This window comes from Gymnoscopelus microlampas (genome assembly GCF_963454915.1).
Source record: "Gymnoscopelus microlampas genome assembly, chromosome: 9".
Lineage (NCBI taxonomy): Eukaryota > Metazoa > Chordata > Actinopteri > Myctophiformes > Myctophidae > Gymnoscopelus > Gymnoscopelus microlampas.
In genome coordinates, this window is record NC_139946.1 from 20,385,448 (window position 1) to 20,408,097 (window position 22,650).

Consider the following 22,650-nt stretch of genomic DNA (forward strand, 5'->3'; position numbering starts at 1 on the left):
CCATATTCACACCTCCCCAACACTGTTACTTATATTCACTCATAGCCTGATAGATACAAATATTCAGGTTCAGGTTCATACAAATATCCATTCTTATATTTACTGTTGACAGACAGACTTATTTATCTTGGTTTGGTTCTCTACTCTTTACCGGCCCTGTACCTCTCAAGTATTTCATGTTTACTGCTGTTGTTGCTATGACACCTGAATTTCGTTCTGGGATCAATAAAGCTTGATCTTCGCTTATCTGTCTCATCTCACCTTAACTTGCTTGCTTGTCTACTCTACAGCTCATCTAGCAGGTCATGACAGGCAAGACCAGCAGACAGAGCTTCTAAAGAGGAGGCAACAAATGAGCCTGTTAATGTGATAGGGCTGTAAATTGTTTCTGGAGAAAGGAGAACATGAACAACCAGAACTGAACCAGGACTACACAAGGAAAGTGGTGAAACCACGAGACAAGAGTTCGTAATATAAGATCCCCATCAGCTAGCTAAAGCCTCTTTCATACATGGTTGCCTGCTGGCGTAATGTTGCAAGCATGTGTGGTGAGCTTGTAGATAGATCTGCTATTTACTGAGCACAACACCGGCACGCAACTAGTATAAATGAGGCTTTAGAGCCAACCCTTGGTTTATACTTGACTGGGCGCAGTGTCGCGCAAGGAAAATAGCCAATCTACAAGCTCACAAGCAAAGCCGTGTCTCTTTAAACGTCCAGACGGGGAGAAAACGGGGCTCAAATTAATCACACTCGGATGTGTGAAATCAAAATTCAGGTGTTCACAGTCACACCATATATTGTGTTGGACATGATGCAACTGAAAGCAGCTGGCGGTCCACGGACCACCGCAACAACGGCTCCCGTCTCGTGCGTGGCTGAATGACAGCCAGTGTTGGCGCGAGCCATGTCGCTTTTTAGCCAGCCTGGAGTAACAGCAACAAATCAAGGATTCGTCCGTGACGTCACGAGTTAAAGCAGAAGCGCTGCAAGACTGGTGGGGGGCTCACTTTAAACAGGCAAGACCCTGCCGATGTCAATTTAATGTATACTGTACATCAATGACGTGCAGTGGTGTAAAGTAACTAAGTGCAATTACTTACTGTACTTAAGTACAATTTTGAGGTATGTTATACTTTACTGGAGTATTTCCAGTTTTCAGTACTTCTACACTTCTACTCCACTACATCTCAGAGGCAAATATTGTACTTTTCCTCCACTACAATTATTTGAAAACGTGTGTTACTAGTTACTTACAACACATACACTAACCACTTCAGCCCTGTATACATTTCAACTATTTGAAATAGCTCATGAGCTTGTAGATCTGCCATTTTCAAAAGATTAAATTGAACTTGTGAAATGGGACATTCTGCATAATGAGTACTTTTACGTTCGCTACTTTAAAGTATATTTTGATGCCAATACTTTTGTGCTTTTTTCTAGTATATTTTTAATTCCAGACTTTTAGGCCTATTTATAATGGAGTATTATTTATATTTTCTACATTGTGGTAGTATTGATACTTTTACTTAAGTAAAACGTTTGAGTACTTTTCAAAACACTCTCAGGTCACTCGATCTCAGCCGAACGAGTGACAGCTGACAACTTGACAACACAAATTGGTTCGTCGTATAATAAAAGAGTTCACGCCAGGCCCCCCCCATAAAAGTAAAGGGCTTACAAACCACACTTCCCCATGGTGCGTATAACGTCACGGTCCCATCCTTGGTGACATTGTCCCAGGCTTTAGCATGTTAGCTGTAATAGCAGAGAGCAACTGACACATGGGTGATGTGGACAAAATAACAGACACTCACCCAGAACCACCTGGACACGGTGAAGATCACCTGCGCGTCATAATGAGACGAAGGCGGCGTGTTATCTGAAGCGAAGCGTCGTTGAAGCAGGGAAAGAAGCGGAGGAGATGATGTTATCAAATAATGTGGTCGCCACACACAGGGAAGCAGCGGGGAGGTTGGAGGAGGAAGGTGTTCTGTGTTGATGACAGCAACGAGAATGAGTCGTGGATTGGAAGCGCTGCTGAACTGCCCTGAACTGGCTCGCGGTAGCCTCCGTCCCATAGCCCGGAGGGAGCGATGTGCACCGTGATTGGCTGACTGGTTGTCAGCGGTGACGCGACGCTACAATCTTACAAAGAGAGAGACAGCGCGTCTGTTTTATAGAGCAATCTGGGAACATGGAAGGCTGTATGTGAGAGATACGTTTTTAGACTACACCATTGACTGTATATCAACGAGTGTATTAAAAGTTTAGATAAGTGAAGTGATCATTTGTTCTGACTGACACACATATCTGAGAACGAAGAGCTACGCTGTAATGAATAGTTTCAAGGAATACACTTTTATGAAGTGGCACCGAGATTCAAGTACAGTCTTGAGATTCAAACCCGGAGGGAATCCCCCTTTGGCGGCGGGTGGGCTTTTGGGCATCAGTCTGAGCTGGCCTACTCTGATTGCTCCATAGACCAATTATTTGTTTACTAACATTGAGCCTGGACGCACAGGTGATTGTTTCACGCAATCAATTCCCAACCTGTTTCGGGGTGCACTGGTTTCAGCACACCCCAACCCCCTCTTGTGTGTGTTGGCTAGTGAGACGCGTCCTAACGAGACCTGATATAATGGGTTTCGTTGCGCGCATACTGGCTGCACGCAGCCAGTATGACGTCGTCTGTTAAGGGGTCTATTCACACCCCTTTAAACTCTCCCCCACCAAAACCAAAACAGGGTCACGGAATCAATCTAACATCCGAAATGGATTCGAACCCGGAGTTCCCGGTGTGGGGCTAGTAGAGCATAGAGTTAAGCGTAAGCTTACGTCAAGACAAGAGGGAATCCCCCTTGGCCATGGGAGATACAGATAATAGGCTTTTGAGCCCCTCAGCTGCCACTCTGCTAGCTTGGGCACGCTGACGCCACGCACGGGCTAACTGGGCACCTTTAAAAGGATCCCCGGCTAATAAGCCTCATATGCCTTAATACAATATATACATTATAATTGCTCTGAAGGCCTATAACTAAAATTAGAAATTAAAAACTAAAAACACCTTAATATTGTATTTATTTTAGGAATCACTCAATAGGGACCGCTCCCGTCGCAAGTTGAAGCACCAGAGAAGACATTTTATTTATCTGTGTCCTGGAATTCACATAGTAGGGGTGCGCACTGCGCAGCAATAGTAACTAAGGCAGCCTTTCCCAATTCAGATATCTTGGTTGTTTTTTAAATATCACTTTATAGTACATGTATTAGACCCTGTGTTTTAACATCTACTTAAAACACACACACGCACACAATGTATATATTGGACACATACTTTCTATGTATGATGTCTGTCCTATGTTAATGTTCAACGGCATGGACATTGATTTAAAATGTTGTGTAGGCTATTTTAAGGTATGCTGTGGAGTTCATTTTTTAATATATTTTAATAGCTATCAATGTTTTTTTTGTTGCAGATAGTGGACCCTCATAATGTCGTTGGACTCCAACAGAAATTGCAAATATTTATATATTTACTTCATACATTATATTTTATTTATAGCCTATGTAATATAAGAACTGATGTAATATTTCAAATCTTAAATACGATTAACTCTTGTCCTTAAGTTGAGTAATAAATACATAAAATCCAGGAGGACCAGGCAGGTCTCGTGCCCATTCTTGGCTAACCACTTAACCAATCACAGAGCGAGCATCCACCCGGGCTATGGGTTCTTCCCTGCCTGGCTCCTCCAGGCTCACTAATGAGACAAGTAAGCGGATGTGACATCACAGGACCTACACAAGGTGAGTGAGTGAATAGCGCTAGCGCACAATCTGCACATAGTCTGCCTAGAATAAATATGAACCATTTAAATCCCATATGGGTACCCCTCAGGGTCAATAATAGTGTATTTTCTGTTTTCTGTTATTGTGGGAAAAGCTTTAACTGAAAATAGCCAATACGTGTCGCATTGTTGTGAGCTTGTCGATCTGCTATTTTCAGTGAAATCTTAGTTTCCCCACAATATGGATGCTGGTTTAATTGGTTAAAGGGACAACTGTCATTCCCATCTTTGACACACCAGATGGTGTCATACACCAGCCACTCTCTTTGCAATGCTACAGATCAATTACTGCCCAGAGTACAATTACAGATTCCAGGCTATAGATAAATCCATGAGGAATGTTCTTTCAATACAATAAAACTAAATGTAGTGTAGCAGATAGCTGCCAAAAACAAGTGTACTTTTAGCACTTCCCTCACAGGTATTTCTTGAACATTGCAATTTGCAAAGTCAATTGAATTTACCCATTCTCTCCCGGCCTCGTCCCATTCCTCTTCCAACTTGCAAGGTGAGCAAAAATCTCCTCTACAGGCTTACTTATGCTTAATTTTAAATCAGGCCTCAGAAGAGTTTGAGTGCTTCCAGTATCCCCTGGCTGTGTCCCATCTGCAGTGGAGCGATGATCAATGACGTACAGGCTAAGAAAAACATGAACACCCATTTGCCACTCCTGCTTCAGATGTCTAATCTAACTAATCCTTGTTCCCCGTCACTTGTGCAAACAGAATTCCCCCTATTGACACAGGACAGTTTGTTTTCATATGCCCCACTCTCAGGGATAATAAGAACCGAGCGCCTGGCCTCACAGCCTTCAGACAGGGGAACGCCAGCTCAGCATTCATTACCACATCACAGCACTACACAAACAAAATATAATTTAGTTTTCATCTGTTCACAAGTCAGTGTAAAACAATTCTGCACATTACACAGATCCAATAGCGCCAATTAAAAATAAAGCCCAATTAACATTTTAAATTAAATGAACACTTGAGTATTTCAGTGTATCACTTATTCACCTTTAAACGTTGTACTGTATATCATTGAACATTTCTGTAATCTACCCCGCTGAATGTTTTTTTCTTACATAATTGGCTAGCCTAGGTTGCCCCCCCCAGCATCATGCAATGTGTTGTGCATACTACTACTGTATTCAATGTTTTTATTAAAACAGATTCGACATTCAATGCATTTGAATCTAAACCTATCTGCATCCAATACATGTTGAATACAAGACAGATAAGAAAAAGTGTATTTAGGGTGTGCAGTCATGAATGTGAAAGACATGTGCATTGTCAGGACATGTTAAAGCCTAATTTATACTCCATCGCACAGTGTCACTAGCAATTAAACTGATACTTCAAAGTAAGTAACACAAGTTATCTTAAGCAACACACCATTGCACTACGGAGTAAAATTAGGCTTTAACCTGCTTAATAAGGCATTGTATATTTTGAACATCTTGCGTCGTTATCAGCAATTGCTTGCTTAGTCCTCATTTATTTGCTTCCTAGCCATTTGTCCCGGTCAGACAAGTCACCGGAGGAAATGTAACAGGAGTTGGAGAAATGTGTTTTGCAACATTGCGCCAACTTTGCATTGTCCTATTATCACAACTCAGGGAAGTCCCTTGAGTGCCCATCAGTTAAAAAAAAACATCCCAGTCTCCTCTGCTCTGGCACCACTGTTCTAAAGACATACAGGCACCCAGTCTGCTCTGGCACCACCTCTAACCACTTCCAGGCAGGCAGACGAACAAGGGACCAGTGGACTGATGGAGGTCATCTAGTCTGGCGCTTATCTGTTCTGTGGGCCTCTTCCCTGGACCAGCCCTGATAACCCTGGCTGACTAGCAAAATACAGGATGTGACCCATTAACCTTGCAAAGCAGCCAGTGGAGCGATATTGTTTTATTGGGGCTGCGGGTATTTATTACACACACACGCGCACACACACACACACACACACACACACAGGGCTCGATGTAGGAAGCCATGCTGATAAGGAACTTGGGGTGTCATCTGTTGAATTGGCGGTGCAAAGCCATTACAGGAAAGCTGTCTGCAAGGCGGGTCCGACATCTGAGGAGTGATGACAGTATCTGTATTCGCTACTGTGCGCTGACAAAGGCAACCACAAGACAAGGGACAAAGCTGTACCGAACACCCACGGCAGGCAGAGTCATTCAATATCTGTCATGAAACAAAACCCCAGCAAGAGCTGGTCTGCGCTGTTATTTCAATAATACAACTTAGATGGGATTACATTACAAGGAGGCATACCGAAATGACAGTATGAAATGGTGCAGTAAAAGTAAGACAATGACTGCTCAATGTTTGCATGTTTTTATTATCTTTCACGTTAACATATCAAGCATACTGTAGATCCTGCACTATATGGCTTGGGAACAAGATTTACTGGTCATCTGTCAACACTCGCCACACACTCTTGCTCCTTGCCAGGCACAGTCTTTTCTGAGCATCCAGAAATATCACAGATGCAGATGCCAAACACTTTGGGGTTCTTTGGCCACTCTTGCAAGGGAAACTCATCACCTTTCTCCATCATTACTGGGATTTTGTTCCACTGTGCATTGGCCTCTGCAAAATCCCACTGGAATTAAAAGGGACACGTTAGTTTTATCCATCTAGGGAAATGAGCTCTTGGTTATATGCAACGTTGATCTCAGACTTTGAACCGCTCTGGATATGAATATTGGTTAAATGCAGAGATTTTAAAATTCCCCTGATGTCCTACCATTGAGCAGAGTCTCTGTCCGGCAGGCATCACACAGGAGACCATAAACTGTTCCTGAAATAGCAGAGGCCTGTCCCTTATCCCCTATAGACTGGGGAACCATTTTGTACCACTTCCTAGCCAGACAGGCCCAGCCCAGTGTTGGTCTTTAATCAAAGATCTTTAACAGCAGAACAATCGGGTCACAATGCAAATCTCAAACAATTACCCCCTTCAACCCCCCTCACCTCCACCTCAACTTCACCCTGTCCAGCAAACCGCAGCCATGCACTGCTCAGCAGCACTGAGCCACAAAAACACAATGCAATCTACATTCCGAGCAGCTTTCTAGTCGCACTTTGACTTATCATTAAACATTTAGTAAACATTTGTACAATATCCTTTTCCTTTGTAACTGTAACTGTTTCATTCATAGCTGGACTGACTCCAGTGGACAGCCTTCCTGGTTCAACGGTATAAAAGACAATTTTGTAATCAAGGTTATGCCATGTTATCATAGACCAACATGCATGTGCATCGGAAGGTGTGAGCAATGTGCAAACTTACACAGAAGCAAATTATTTCCATTGTTTTGTGATATGCAAAGCCTACACCATTCTAATGAGGAATACTGTACAGTACCACACACTTAAAAGTAAGAACAGCTTAGACCTGTTGTTTTCACAATATATTCCTCTTGTAAAGCTATTCTTTGTTCACAACTCTGTCAAATCATGTTGAAAGCCACTTCTGGGCCTCAATCAACTGGGAGACAATCACTGACCTACAAACTATAATGACACATACGTTTCCCCCCACTGACAAATGAAAGAGCAGGTTTTTAACTAAGGTCCTCCTCGCAAATGTCGCAATGTATTTAGAACTGATCCTTATATCCAACAGGAAATTGACCGAAGGGTGGCGCTAGAGGAAAAGTCATGGAGTCACCAAAATCAATAGGGTTCATCTTAGAATCTGCCTATTTAGATTATGAGATGTAAAAAGTTGATACTTAGGCCTAAGGAAAGCACTAGAATTTAGGTCAGAAATCAAATCTGCCCATTAGATTTTTTTATATAACTTGCATGCAAGTTTTTGACCTGCAGACAACCTGGAATGAGACAGACCTTGAGTGATTCAGTGTCCCAGTCAGACTGGTTTAATATTCCTCACTTGATATTGACTTATGACAAACATCATTAGAACACTGAAAGACCTCTGCCCAAAGGCGTCATTTAGACTGGGTACATGTCCCCATGACTTTTCGATATGTCCAATTCTGTCCCCACCTCTATTGACCTCCTTTTCCTCAGCGCCACAAATAGCCTCTCAGCAAACGCGAATGAACCTGTGCAACACTGTTTAACAGTTTGTTGTATAATATGACTCGCAATGTGTGGTGCATTCAGGGGCTGGGTTGAAAACAACTGGCTGCCAACCAACAGGAATGCATTACTATGGGTGGGCCAATGTAACTGCAGGTAAACTGCTTTGTGAGAAGCAAGTGACTGACAGGACTGACTGCGATAGCAAACGATGATTGCAGCGCAAACACAATTTTTCATTCTAACAGGTTGTGTATGTGGTTGTGTAAATATAAATGGACATCCTCAGTTGTTTGACTAATGTTTAATGTATTCATTCAGAAGTACTCCACCATCACAAGTTACTAGTGTCCCATGGCATAAGTACAGGTGGTCCATGGGAAAATATGTTTTAAAAGTAAATAAATCAATTGTATCGTTGTTAAATGTATTAAAATATGTTGAAATAATATTTCATCATAAGTCCATCAAATTTAGGGAAATATTTGAAATAATTAGGCATGGTGCGGGGGGAAAAGCTTTTAAAAACGTGGGGTGGCCCTTGAAGATTGCTTGAATTATGCTAGTGGTCCAGAGCTTAAAAATAAAGGTTGAGAACCACTGATCTACAGTATTCCTGTCCCAGCAGACACCATTAAATGGGCATGAATGATGACTCAACCTGGCAATCCGGTACCCTCCCCTTCTTGAGATTCTAACTCTGTTTTCTGTGGAATTTCTTGACCTCTGACTTCCCACTACATTGATGCATCATCTTAGGTCACAAGGTCATTTAGTGCACCGTTTATTACTTATCACGATTTATTACTTATCACCAGTGGTGAGCTGTGGATTTTTGAACTAAGGGTACTGTATTTTATGACGTCACGTGCGCGCGCACAGGCATGTGCATATAGCCACTTACTAATACTGTATTCAACATGTGATTATTAATGTATTTATATTTCTTATTATTTTGTTGCATTGTTAATTTGTTGTTTTTATTTTTGTTTCAATTAATCAATTATTTTATTTTCCTTTTAGTTTTATATAAAAAAAAACTTACTTTACTTTACATAGACTCACCCACACATAAGCAGTTAAAATAATCAGACAACTTGTCTTTGTCTTGTCTCAGAGAACTGGGTGCTCTGCTAAGCAATCCCCTTCACACTGCAGTGCAGAGACTGTTGTCTCTCATTGTGAGAGGAATGTAACACATTCAATTCAAGTCCATGGCTTTTCTCCAGTAGCCCAATGTTATGCAAAGCAGCCAGGTAGACGCTATTGAGAATGTCTCGCCACTGACGGCGCGAACCTTCAGATGCTATTGTTTAAACTTTAAGGTGTTAACGACCGCCGCTGACGGTGAGTGCATGTGGAGCACGCGCGAGCCCCCAGCCCCCACAGTCTCAGAACTAAGGGTACGCCGTACCCGCCCGTACCCCCTAGAGCTCAACCCTGCTTATCACAAACAGAGCACTGCTTTCACTTTTACGTTGTGCGTGCTACTTTCCTGCTAATTAACACATCTTTGCAGACTTAAATACTGTTTGTATTCACTTCAGTGCATCTCCTATGAGCAAAACATGAATTCTTTCACTCCTTTCATTGTACCTGCATGATGGATGTGGAATAAAACTCCTGAACCTCACTAGTTGACATACATTTTAACTGACATACTTTTGTGTATAACAGTGTTGCACAGCAAAAATAGCGCCTCGTCAAGCTCACAATGTATCACACATTTTAAATGTCAATAATCAGACGATCATTTTAATTTAACGATAAAAAATGTATTAATTGTACAGCCCTAATACAGATGCACTGTGACGAGGATGAAGATGACATTGTGTGCACATATTTTAATTGATTTGTTTGATCAGTTATTATGATGATGTGATCATAACAAATTCTCATCACTGATATACTGTATGCCTTTTTTTTGTTGCATCAAATGAAAAAATACAGCATGGTCAAATCTAGCAGAATGGGCTAAAAAGTGTTTTTGGTACAATCATACTTGGGCCATTTTCTCAACTTTCCCTCCATTCAATTCCTTAAAACCTTTTTTCTTTCATTCAGGGCATATTGAGGTGTGAGGTTGACCTACCATTTATGCATAAAATGCCTGGACTAAGCGGTATGGATATTGGCTATTGGCGGTATTGGCTTCAAACCCGTTTGATGGTCACTGTCCCATGACTCACGAGACCTTTGTGCCAAATGTGGTGGGGGGGTTCCTGCACCAAAGATATTTGTAGCATTTGTGGTACCCCATACGGGTATAAGTGAAATCACTTAAGCTATGTTGTTTCAAGGTCCTTCAAAAAGGTAATTAAAATTTGGGGCAGAAGATTTTTGTCTCTTGTTTTGCTAAACGGGCCCCTCCTGCAAAATTTGGATGCCAATCGAATTGGAATTGAATGTGAAAACTCTGACTGATAAATGTTGGTGGTTACAGAGAGAATGTGTACCGATTTGTGTGAATTTGACCAAATCTGTAGGAGGAGCAGCAAAAGTTTTTTGAACAAAACATGTGACCAACTTGTGGACTTCACATAATGTACACTGAGGTCTTGCAATTCATGGCCTAAAAACACCACTAAGTTTACGTTAAGTCACTGACATTATGTTAGATAGATAGATAAGATAGTTACATATTGTCAGGTCACGGTAACAGCGCCATGCTGGAGGACGGAGGAGGCGAGAAGGCAGAAATATGGATATTGGGATCTGGCTATAGTCTCACAGCGGCTAAAGGCCCCCACCCCCAGCCGTTCTGGCCTGTTCTTATGTAGGATGAGCTGCACAATACCCTCTTCCAGCATACTGACCTGTTATCGTCACCTAGTGGCACATTTAGTGACTTGCAGCTCAACATCATCCAGATATTCATTCTGCTGTTGAAACTTCAATACATTTTACCCCCTAGTTCCCAATGTTATAATTAGAAAAGGGCAAGATTTGTCTTTAAATCCAAGCGAATGGTATTGGCTTACAGAACTGCACACACCTCTGTCCGCCTCATAATAAAATCCAACCAGACAGTTATTGCCGTTTCCTCTACACACCGTCTCCCTCTCATTTATCCTGTTTATCTCAAAGAACAATGCAAAAAGGACCGAACTTAACAGTCCACGATCAATCTTAGAAAAGAAAAACATTCTTGAAAAGTATACTTTAGATGCCAAAATAAACTACATTCATCTACTAGGTCCCTGGTTTTATCAGTTGTTCTTGTGCTTCATAAGTAGAAAAATAGAATCATGTCTCTCCATTCACTCGCATTGCCTGGTGAAACAGGTCTAAAACAAAAATCACTTTCAGTGCCCTCAAACATCACACTATCTGATGCATTTAATACGATAGGTAATCCATATAGTCTCAATATCATTACTTCTAACTTAGCAACAGAAGTCTTTTATATATTGGCAGAATTTTCTTTGTTCACATTCCCTTATGTGCTGATTTGTGTGATTTTGAGACCTGTTTCACCATGGAATCAAGAGTGAATGGAGAAAGCACAAAAGCAAGTGATGCAGATTACTGATAATATTTGGACTTGGGTCATGGTCATGTGGCTATACAACCCAAGGTTCTACCAATGTTCAACATCACTTTAAAGAGACCTGCTTACCTCCAGATCAGAGCTGTCTGATGAGGATGTCCATGAGGAGTCCAAGAAGCACAGTTTGTCAACTCTGACCTCTTCCCCCATCTTCCTGTGGGGCTGACTTTCTAATACCCCCTCCTTGGCTACTGTCACCTCCTTTATGCAAACCTGGGAACAAAACTATAGTGGGTTGGTCCCTAGGACTACATTACAACAGAGGGACAACACAAAGATATGCAGATAAACTACGCACAGTGGCTATATAACAGAATCTAAATGCTATATATTATTACTGGATACAAATAGTGCAGGGTATTTGTGTATGTAACTATGTCCTGTCATGTGCAGACTGAGACACATTTCCAGCAACATTAGTTGATGTGGCAATAACAAATCTTGAACCTTTACTTGAAAAAGAATGCCACTGATGTTGAGACTTTGGTAGCTGCAGTTTATGAGAATACAGGTTTCTTTTACCTTGCACAAAGGGTCACCGACATCTATGTAACAGCCCATCTCAGCCGGTTTCTTGACATCGATCTTCTTCTTTCATAGAAGTTTAAATGGTATCGGGTCCCAACCCACACAAGCATTGAGGAAGAAAAATTAGCATCCACTTGTTTAGTAATCAGGAACATGAGTCAAGTATTGCAAAACAACGCTTGGAACCCACTTGTTTTCTTTGTCTCTTCATTGTGAGGATGTCCTTAGTAAGGTTGCCCACACTCCCGAGGAGACTCTCTGCGTCTGGGGAACACCTCTCAGGATGCTGGCTGGCCCCTCTTCTGCACCAATAAATGACCAGTATCTGACAAGCTGGGATTGAAGGTCAACCAATAAAAACCACAACAGAAGCAACCAGGTAGAAGGGACATTTGTAGGTGTGGCTTCTGAACTTGTAACTAATTCTACAAGCTCCAAATCTGAGTTCGAGGTCACTCAACAACCTCATTGGCAAACCCCACATCCCATAACCTTACCCTGACCTTACCCACACCAAACTTATACCATTATCATCTTTATAATGCAATGCCTAAACTCATTTTAAACGTTATACATGAACGTGGGTGGCTCCGCTTAGCTGTGGCTGTTGGTGTACGATACTGTCAGTTCAAGAGCCACTACCTAATCTATATTACTGTGAGACAGAGATGCTCACAGGTCTTAAGTGCAAGTCAAGTCTCAAGACTTTGAGCTAGTTGAGTCTCAAGTCTTTCGTAACAAGTCCAAGTCAAGTCTCTTACAGTTGTAATGAGCGTTCTATCATCTGATGCATGCAATCTTGTCTGCTTAGAACACTGCATAGTTGGGAGTATACAGTATCTAAGGAATTCAAAACACGTACTGTATTATCATCACTGCTTTATCTTTTAAGCACATAGTATCAGCACTTAGTAGTTTGGTATGTAACAGGATAATATTGCAATGCAATAAGAAAAACACACACTGAACGTTTTCCTTTGAAGATGCCGAATGTATTTAGCCTTAACATGATGATACAGCTACAATATACAGTAGACTAGAAGTATTGAAGAACTCACTCGGTGACAGACCCTGCTGACTATCGTGCAGGCTCGGGCGGCCTATAAGAACGAATAGAAAATGTTACAACTTACACTTTCAAAGATGTCATAACATCACGTTTGTGTTGATGACCACTGTCCACCGTCCACAAGGCAATTTTAAGCATATAAAGTTCAAGTTGTGCAACTGTGGCAAGCGCGCATACAGTATATGCCCATATATGGATGTTCAGGATGCGTTGTCAACGCAATAATCCTGCAAATGATGGGCAAACTGATTAAGTGCTGTGAATAACAAATATGAACATGCCCGACGCCAGCACAAATCAGCACGTCACATGCCCGCATATGGATACCCAATTATGCCCAAATATGGACATGCCAAGGAGTCCGTGGATGATTCAGTACTAGTCAATCAGTATAAATGATAGACACAATGCAGCTGCTTACTCATAGATAACTAAATGGTTCCATTTGTTATGAATATATCAGTAGAAATGATTAGCAGCACTAGGTCTTCCCTCTACCATGTCAGAACAGCACACGCTTGTATAACGTTATGCAAGACCCTTCCGAGAATGACCTACCTTCAGACTCACGTTAAACAGGCAGCACACCTGTACAGTTCCAAGGTACCACGTGTTGCAACATGGGAGCCAGTGCAGGATAAACAACTTCCTATGGCAACTCAAGTCTCTGCTGATCTGGTGGACAAACTGGAGAGACTAGCCTTGCTCGATTTCCGCACCAAAGACGTAGGCCTACTGATACACTTGGAGAGCGCCATACGATTTGCAGATCAGCTTCATGTTGTTGACACAAATGGAGTTGAACAAATGGATTCCGTTCTGGAGGAAAGAACTTTGTACCTGAGGGATGATGCTGTTATAGAAGGAGACATTGCTGAAGAACTACTCCAGCTTCCTAAAACCACATTTGAGGAGTATTTTGTGGCACCAGCTGGAAACATTCCACTTCCCAATAGGGAGGAGTGGGCTACCATGCTGAAACACTGAGTTTTGACCAGTGCACGACTCCTTTTTGCATTACAGGATTTTATTTTACTATTATTTTAGATGTTTCTATATTGTTTTCTTTGTCACCTCATTGCTTTTTATCAACCTGTCAAATAGAGAAAAATAAATAATTATTTTGTCAGATACATGTTTGAAATGTCTCCATTTGGAGGCTGCAGTTTTTAAGGCTTTACGGTTTTGTTTTTTTGTATATCATAATACTTTGAAATGTAGGCATTCTTAAGTCGGTAGTTATTTTCACAATCTCTAGATGTCGCCAAGTCCATTCGTTGCCTGCATTTACATTATGCAATAAAACCTGCTGGGCAGGTGTCCTAATGAGCTTATCATCATGGCTTTAATTCAGCTTTACCTGAAATGCCTAGTTCAAATTTTGCTTTAATTTTTCAGAAATATAGTGTTTCAATTCAATAATTTGTCCTGCTCCTGTTCCGTTTCCTTTGGAGAATTTCCTTTAACTGGACCATGTATTTACCTGCGTATTCAGTGTTAATCTGGGCCAATTCACAACAACAGGAGACATGTATGTAGATTGCGTACTCCCCGAGGCACGCAACACCATCACAAGATGGTGTAAAGATTTTTGCTTAATTGTAACCTAATAAGCCTGTAACATTACATGAACATAAACATGCTATTTCTCTGTGTTGAGCCAGCAGATGATGGCAGTGCAATGTTGATTAAGTTAACCAACCTCTCCAAACACTCACTGTTGCTCTTTTTAGCGGCGCTAGCCGCTCTATACCTTTAGGTATAGAGCGGATATTAGCCCTCTATGCCTGGCTTTTGCGTCAACGTTCTGATTGGTCAGGTGCGCCAACGTTCTGATTGGTCAGGTGCGTCAACGTTCTGATTGGTCAGGTGCGTCAACGTTCTGATTGGTCAGGTGCGCCAAAGTTGTGATTGGTCACTATTCATGACATCACTATGATGTCATGAATATAGAATTCGATGTCTATATAAACGATGACAATGACTTCATCTTATTATTCATTTGGCTAAAGTCTCCGTGTAAGTTATTTAAAGTTAATATGACGAATAGAAAGAGAAAGATACAAGAACAGATGAAGGGTGAATGTATAGAAAGTCTGAGTTCGGGACCCAGTCATCCGTTATGACAGAATGGTTTGATAGAGACGATCGAGAATCCAAGAGTCCGTTAAGGTTCTGATTGGTCAGGCCCGTCAAGGTTCTGATTGGTCAGGCCCGTCAAGGTTCTGATTGGTCAGGCCCGTCAAGGTTGTGATTTGTCAGGCAAGGGGACTATTCATGACATCACTATGATGTCAAGGTTTATTTTTTATTTCCTCATGTTTTTTTTTGTATATATTTTTATTTGGCTAAAGTCTCCTTCTAGGTAAGTTATTTAAAGTTAGATCCTCAATTTAACTTTATCTGTCGTCGACGCTCTGATTGGTCAGACCCGTCAACAAAGTGATTGGTCAAGCTTCACATGACACATGGCTATAAACACATTATAAACACATATCGATGACATAATGTATTCAAAGGCGCCGCTACCTTCACACAGGGTGTGATTTTTTTATACGTGTTCAGCAAACACCAATCTAATCCAAGTTCATTATAGTTTCACTAGACCGGTGCCTGTTGGCCACCGGACTACTCAGGAACGATGCAAATAAGGAATGCATGCCCCACTCTGTTATGCAATACCCATTATACCTGTTGTCAGAGTACCCCTTCTAACGTCTGTCTGTCTGTGTCCCTTTTGTGCCCATATCTCTGTATCTGCCTGTGTCCCTTTTATGCCCATATATGGAGATCTTTATATGTCAGTCCTTGTCCCTTTTATGCCCATATAAGATCCCTGATGTTATCAGTATATGGCCATATATGGGCATATCGGGGGGATTGGCGGTTCTGGAAAGTCGTTGTGCAGTGGTAAACGTCTGTGGAAAATATGTGGAGAATGCTGAAGAGTGCAAACTGACTGTGGAAAGTAGATTGACTAAGTAATCAAATGGCAGGTGTGTGGAATTTGACAGGTGTGGGGAATTTGCCAAATCAAGCTTACGCTGGAGTCGCCATGTCAATCAAATGGATTGGCACATTTGGGCCACGACCAGAGCCTTTTCTGGCGGGTTGAGGACAACCGCCAATCCGACTGACTCTATGCCAGGCAATGCACTCCCACACGTTGTTTGCGAAGTGTGTGGCGAATTTGCAGACGATCGGTCGAACGGTTCTTGAGATACGTGGTCGGATTATATACGTACGTACAGTACATACAGAGATTCCCTGCATTTATCATCAAGACTAGAACAGTGCCCGTTGGGCACCAGCCTACTCGGGAATGATGCAAATAGCATGCCTCAGCCTGTTATAAATGCAATAAAGGTTGGTGACGACGCGTGTGTCGAATAAGAAGTCGGTCTGCCGAATGGTTCTCGAGGTACGTAGATTACAGACGTACGTACGTCCATACATACTGTACATACAGAGATTCGGTGCATTTATTGTAAGATAAGATAGTTGATGCTGAGCTAAACATGTGTGCTTATGATGCATAGGCACAAGCATTCACTTTCACATAACTAAGCAAGTAACTAACTAACCTATATGGGTGCATTTTCAGGTATCTGGATGAAGTCTGATGTGGTCGATTCTGCATCCTTAATTGTTTATACCGCACACGTTGCATTTGGCCATTCTCTTTTTAGTTGTCTAAAGTTATCGCCATGGTATTAATTGTTGAAGCTTAAAATAATCTGTGGCCGTTTATCATGTGTGTGAGACTTACTTGCGACTCCATTTCTGCGGTGAGGCCACTTGACAAAAGAGAGAAGATGATGAACTAGTTTTGTCTTTTCTTTATAACTTGGGAAGGATACAAGAAGATCCAAGCAGGCACAGCACATGGCTGACAGCAGCCACGGCATGGTTCTTACAACGAAGTCAAACTGAGTGTTGTAGAGCAGTAATGCTGAAGCGTAGAGAGCACCAGCCAATGAGCACAGCATTCCAGAGAACACACATGCCTTTGACAGCGTATGACCTTTGTGCTTTAAAAAAGAAATACAAAAGTAAATATTATGGTCTTCAAAAGATTATTGTTCATAATGAATAAGATTTCAAAGAATGTATGAAAAGTCACTTTAATAGGCTATAGAGCAAAGTAGATCAGACATGACAATGACTTACTACTCTGGAGAGTGTGGGGAACTTGGCGGTACAGGCTATGACAAAAGCAATCAGGCCAAGGATATAACCCAGGGTCGCAGTGTGGTCCTGTGAAAGGAGAGAGAATTAAGAATCAGATATAAAATATAATATGGATAAATTCTTTTTTATTGCTTTATTTGGAGAGGGACAGAGAAAGTAGTCTGACAGAAATGGGGAGAGAGATGGGGAAGACACGCAGCAAAGGCCGTCGGGAACGGGACGCGAACCCGCGGCACGCTGTCTGTTAAGGGATTTCAACCAAGGGTGCCTAGACCGCGACGCCACGGCCTAGGCCAATATGGATAAATTCTATCAACGTTGTCGTTGTGGAGGAAATACCAAAAGTTCAGTCCACTTTAAAGTTACCACCCAGGACTTATGTTAATGAATACATTTTTATTTTAACCAAAGTACGGTCGAGTGTGTTAATACAATATAACTAGTACATCTGCAGGAGTTGGATGTGGTCTCCCATTGAGAGGTTTAGACCCTGATGGCAGGAAGGACACCTTGACAATGTCAAAGTTATTGGAAACAGACGGCCCACTGGAGTGGATACTAAATGCACCATCTTCATTGTAGTTTGTACATTGAATGTTCATGCTGCCGCCATTAGGGCTGGGGCATGCCTATGATTGTAAATAACCCCTCTCCATTAAGAGAGGACACGAAACGTATTCATTGTAGTTTTAAAGCTGCACTGAAGCGTTTTCACACTTTCTGTACATTAGTGGCGCCAAGTGGCAGCAAGAGGTAACTGTTTTTTATATTAGTGCCATTATGTTCCCAACCACGAGTCCTGAAGCTCACTGCAGCCTTTTGATCAGGAGAGATGAGCTGATCTTCTAATTTTCCAATACCTTACATGGATTATTAGACTGAGCTGTTTTTTATAGTGATATGGATCTCCCTTGGGTCTGAAATAAAGGATTGAACTTGTCATTTTGCTTGGAAATCTTGCATAGTGCAGCTTTAAGCTTATCATTGAGGCAATCTAAGATAGTGAAGTGCAATTCATGACATGAATTGAAAACTTTTTAACTGCAATGCCAAAGTCTATATACAGTAGTATGCTAAAATAGTAGATGGATACAGCAGAACCAAACCCATCTGTCATAAACACAGAATTATTCAAATTGCATGTCAGATAAAACGCAAATCCATCACCCAATGCAAACGCATTACAACGTTGCCTTTAGGGGAAGCTGAGCACCATAGAGCAGGGGTGGGCAACTTTGATGATGGAGAGGGCCACTATATTTCCACACTCGATCCAGAGGGATACATTGCATATACTGTCGGGCAGACACCTCTTATCTCCCTCTTATCTCCGTATTTTTACTTTTTTCGTAAATGAATGCCATATTTCGCCATTCTATGGCACACAAAAGTAGCAAAAATAGCAGATCTACAAGCTCAAAATGCGTGAAGTGTGATGCGTTTTGAGCTTGTAGATCTGCTATTTTTGAATTGGAAATCCTGAAAAGTAACATTTTTATTTAATTTCAAATGCATTTAGTTGTATTTATGATAACCTTATGAACTTATGTACAATACATTGGACATAAAAAAAAGACAATAGAATTTTAATACTAGTCATTAAGCTACTAATATAGGCTAATCAGGTCATGTTTGCAATTGGAACAGCTGAAACCAATAATATATCAGTATTCCGCATGTGGCCCCCGGGCCGCCAGTTGCCCATGTATGCCATAAGCTGAATTCCATTCCCCAAAACTCGCTCACTCGCTCACTCTCCTCGCTTCCTCCACTCGCGCCTAAGCCCCGCCCCTGCGAGGAGCCGAGGATTATTTGAGAGGACGAGTGGTCGAGCGGTTTCCCTCAAAGGATCAGACTACACTCAGCGCGTCATTTCAAAGCGACGGCGAATTCCGCGATCACTTATGACATCTCACACAGCTAGACCAGAGCCGTGGATGAAAATATACATGCATAGAATAATATGCAGGTATAGAATCATACAGAATATAAGAATAGACAATTCCTCAATGTGGATGGCCACATCGTTATCTTTATAGTTAACATTGTTGTGCAAGGCCATTTATTCCTGAAATAGTGAATGAAGCGCCAGGATGAGCAAACTTACATATGAATTTAATCCTGACCTGTCCCTCTTTTTGCTCGTACAGTCCCCAGAACCCCAGTACAAAAATGTACTCCATGAAGTCGTGTAGATGTGTGTCAAAAAGGAAACGTCGCAGCCGAGGGGCGCGCAGAACGGTGGATGCATATTTATAGCAGAAACAGCTTCACATTTAACTATAGCCAAACTCATTCAAATATGAACAGATTCTTCAAATGTAAAATTCCCTATTAGCTGTGAAGGGTCTTCTTCCATGTGTATCAGTCATGATTGTTTCGCCATCAAACAATAACAAGCAAAAAGGAAATATCGGCGGGTCCTTCTTCTCCATTGCGCTGCTCGCGCACCTCTCGTCCTAAAACACCTTCGCCCCAGGTCTAATCCGGCGACCTCGGCCAGCGAAAAAAATGGGGCAGTGTGTTTTGGACGAGTGTTCCGTTTTCCACCCGTTGTCTTTTCTTTTTCTTTGTCCCAGAAGTTAACAATGTTAACATAATCTTTGTCACAGTAATTTATAGTAGTCCGTGCACTGCATTGAGGCATGCACAAAGAGAAACTATCAGCTTTTGAGACAGAATAAATGTGCACAATATATTTTACAATGTATAATTGTATTATGCTTTATATCAACGCAATAAAGCCAGTGGCTTGTTGCGGTCTTTTCAGTTACTTTACACTGTGTGTGTGTGTGTGTGTGTGTGTGTGTGTGTGTGTGAGATGCGCAACAAGTGAGTGGCGGGGGCGAGGGGGGGGGGGGGGGGGGGGGTGCGGCCGGTGTTTTCGGCACATGTGGAGGAGGAGGACCATGTATACGTCACGGGAGAAGGGGAAAAAAACAAAAAAAAGTGTACACGTGATGCGGAAATCTGCCGCGGAGGAGCTGTTGAGAGTGGTCGAGGTTACACTTGATGTACACTCGCTCAATGCGGAAGTGGAGAGCCTCCTCGCCTCCTCCACTCGACTCCACTCGCCTCCTCCAAGACGCACATGAACAATTGGACCGCGACTACTTCCGGTTCGAAGTCGGAGTGACCGAGTGGGAGTGAGCGAGTGGCCGAGATTTTCGGTATTGGAATTCAGCTATAGAGTTTGCATGCACTTACTTGAGGCAGAACATGGAGCAGTGTCCTCCCAGTGAGGGATCCTTCAGCTGGCCTGGGGCTGACCGTGGAGGTCAGGTAACCTCCTGCCACTACCATAAGCACAGACACTGCCAGGAGGTATTGCCGCCTTCGCCTCCTCATCATTCTCTGTCTCCTCACTGAGACACAACATGAATGTAGAAGGCTGAGGTGAAAGTAGGGCTGGGCAATTAACTGAAAATAAATCTAAACCCATATTTAGAACCAATAACAGACTGATTAACCAAATAATCAAGAAGCAAGTTTTGTTTTTGTTTTACGACTTTTGTTTCATATAGCCTATATCAACGAATCTACAAAAAAATAAATCGACTAAATTGATTAGTTTGATTAAACACTTAACCCTGTATTATACAATGGTGACCTACAAAAATAGGGAAAATAATGAATGATGAATTCTGTATTTATGTGAACTGCACCTCCAAATGTGCTTGCTTATCTCTACTTGTAGTTATAGGATGGTTTTGCCTAGGAATTTAAACCAGTTACATGCAGGGGGGGCTTTGGGGGCTTGAGCACCTGGTCACCTGCCCCTTTGCCCCTGATGCCCTCCCAACACCTGTGGCCCTTACCAAGAAGAACATTTGACAAATTATAATAATTTTGCACTAATAATTATAAGTAAATTGAGCTAGCTGCTATCTGTCAGTTGTCATCTGATGAAGTGATGTTCCCCCCTCCCAATTAGCTTTGAGTTTGCAGCTGCGACTTATTAGTACTAAATCATCCCTAGTAGTGTTAATTGAACTGAAGGAATCTTGCAGGTGATCTCAAATGTCAATCAATGCAGGCTCCGTGCCTCTTAGTTTGGCTTTTAGGAGAGGTGGGAACTTACTAAGTGTGATTGACAGTGTTTAATGACATTCATCCACTTTACCTGATTCTGAGTTCCAGCAGAATAAAATTGGACATAGGACAGAAATGAAATTCATAACATCCACAGTGGCCGCAAAAGCGCCCATTACAATCTGCAAACAGGAGGATAATATGTATTGGAGGACATTAATACCTTTAAAAAAAACATCTTAACTTGGTGTTGAGGTGGGCTAACAGCAGCTTACCACCATAGTCAGCTGTTTGGACAGAAAAGCCCCCACCATGCTGCTCAAGTTCCCCAGGAAAGCATACAGGGAGCAAGATGCCACATCTCCAGGATGTTCTCCCCGAGCTTTGCACCTGTGCCAAACGAGGCTGCAACAGATAGATACATCTTTATGAACTACAATAACATCGGTGGTGGTAAAAGTATCGATAGGCCTACTGCAATGCAGAAATACCCTGTTACAAGCAGAAGTCCGGTATTCAATATTTACTTAAAAGTACAAAAGTATTGGCATCAAAATGTACTTTAATTACCAAAAGGAAAAGTACTCATTATGCAGAATGTCCAGTTTCACAATCTATCATATGTCTAAATTGATAAAAAAAAATCACACCCTGTGTGAAGGAAGCGGTGCCTTTGATGAGTTTATTTAATTGGGCTATATATGTACTAGGGAAACAATGTTAAATCCCTGTAAATGCATTTCAAGGCTACTGAAACAAATCACCAAAGTTTTCTAATAATTGTATGGAGTAAAAATTACCATATTTGCCTCTGAGATGTAGGCTAGTGGAGTAGTAAAAGTACTGAAAATTGTAAATACTCCTACTTGATTAAATGTACTTAGTTACTTTTCACCGCTGCCTACAATTTTAGATTGAATACTAAAAGTACTTACAGACACCAGGCCAGCAGTACCAGCGTCATGGACAGAGCACTGAGACCCAACGTGACGCACAGCCTGTCAGAGTCTGGAGCCTCAGCAGCAGCAACACATGTTTTTATTGCATCCAAGTGCAAAGCAAATACATCACGACTAGTTCTGATGTGCGTTGTCATGATGTAGGACGTAAGTTGTTCCCCCATGGCGAACAACTGGGCTCATTTAGTGGTCTCGAAAAAATGCGTCTGTTGTTGTTCGCCGCGGTTCATCACTTTGACATCCACATCAAGTGCGAGGCTCATTCGCGCAGCCGAGCACACGTGCATACCTGCGTCCTATCAGCTGCATGTCACGAACCAATGGCATCTCAACTGTCAATACATTTGGTTGCCTACTTTTGCCATCTACATACATTTGTTTTCATAATATAGCCTACAACATATATATA

At 41.9% G+C, this 22,650-nt stretch overlaps 2 protein-coding genes across 4 annotated transcripts in view; both read right to left on the reverse strand.

Annotated features, from left to right (window-relative positions):
• The window catches only part of atp13a3 (ATPase 13A3), a 63,224-nt gene extending 61,220 nt beyond the window's left edge, over positions 1-2,004 (reverse strand). For all 3 annotated transcript variants that reach the window (XM_084065749.1, XM_084065747.1, XM_084065748.1), the window contains exon 1: positions 1,821-2,004. The gene's annotated coding sequence lies outside the window, so the exon portion shown is untranslated. The remainder of the gene's footprint in view (positions 1-1,820) is intronic.
• A 4,268-nt stretch (positions 2,005-6,272) lies between these two features.
• tmem44 (transmembrane protein 44) lies at positions 6,273-22,405 on the reverse strand (the record flags this gene model as incomplete). Its single annotated transcript, XM_084066011.1, has 9 exons — positions 6,273-6,464; positions 11,532-11,675; positions 12,181-12,315; positions 16,920-17,090; positions 17,230-17,316; positions 20,458-20,615; positions 21,374-21,464; positions 21,558-21,687; positions 22,218-22,405. 9 exons carry the CDS (start codon positions 22,403-22,405, stop codon positions 6,273-6,275), a joined length of 1,296 nt encoding a protein of 431 aa, XP_083922137.1.
• Between the last annotated feature and the right edge of the window lie 245 nt (positions 22,406-22,650).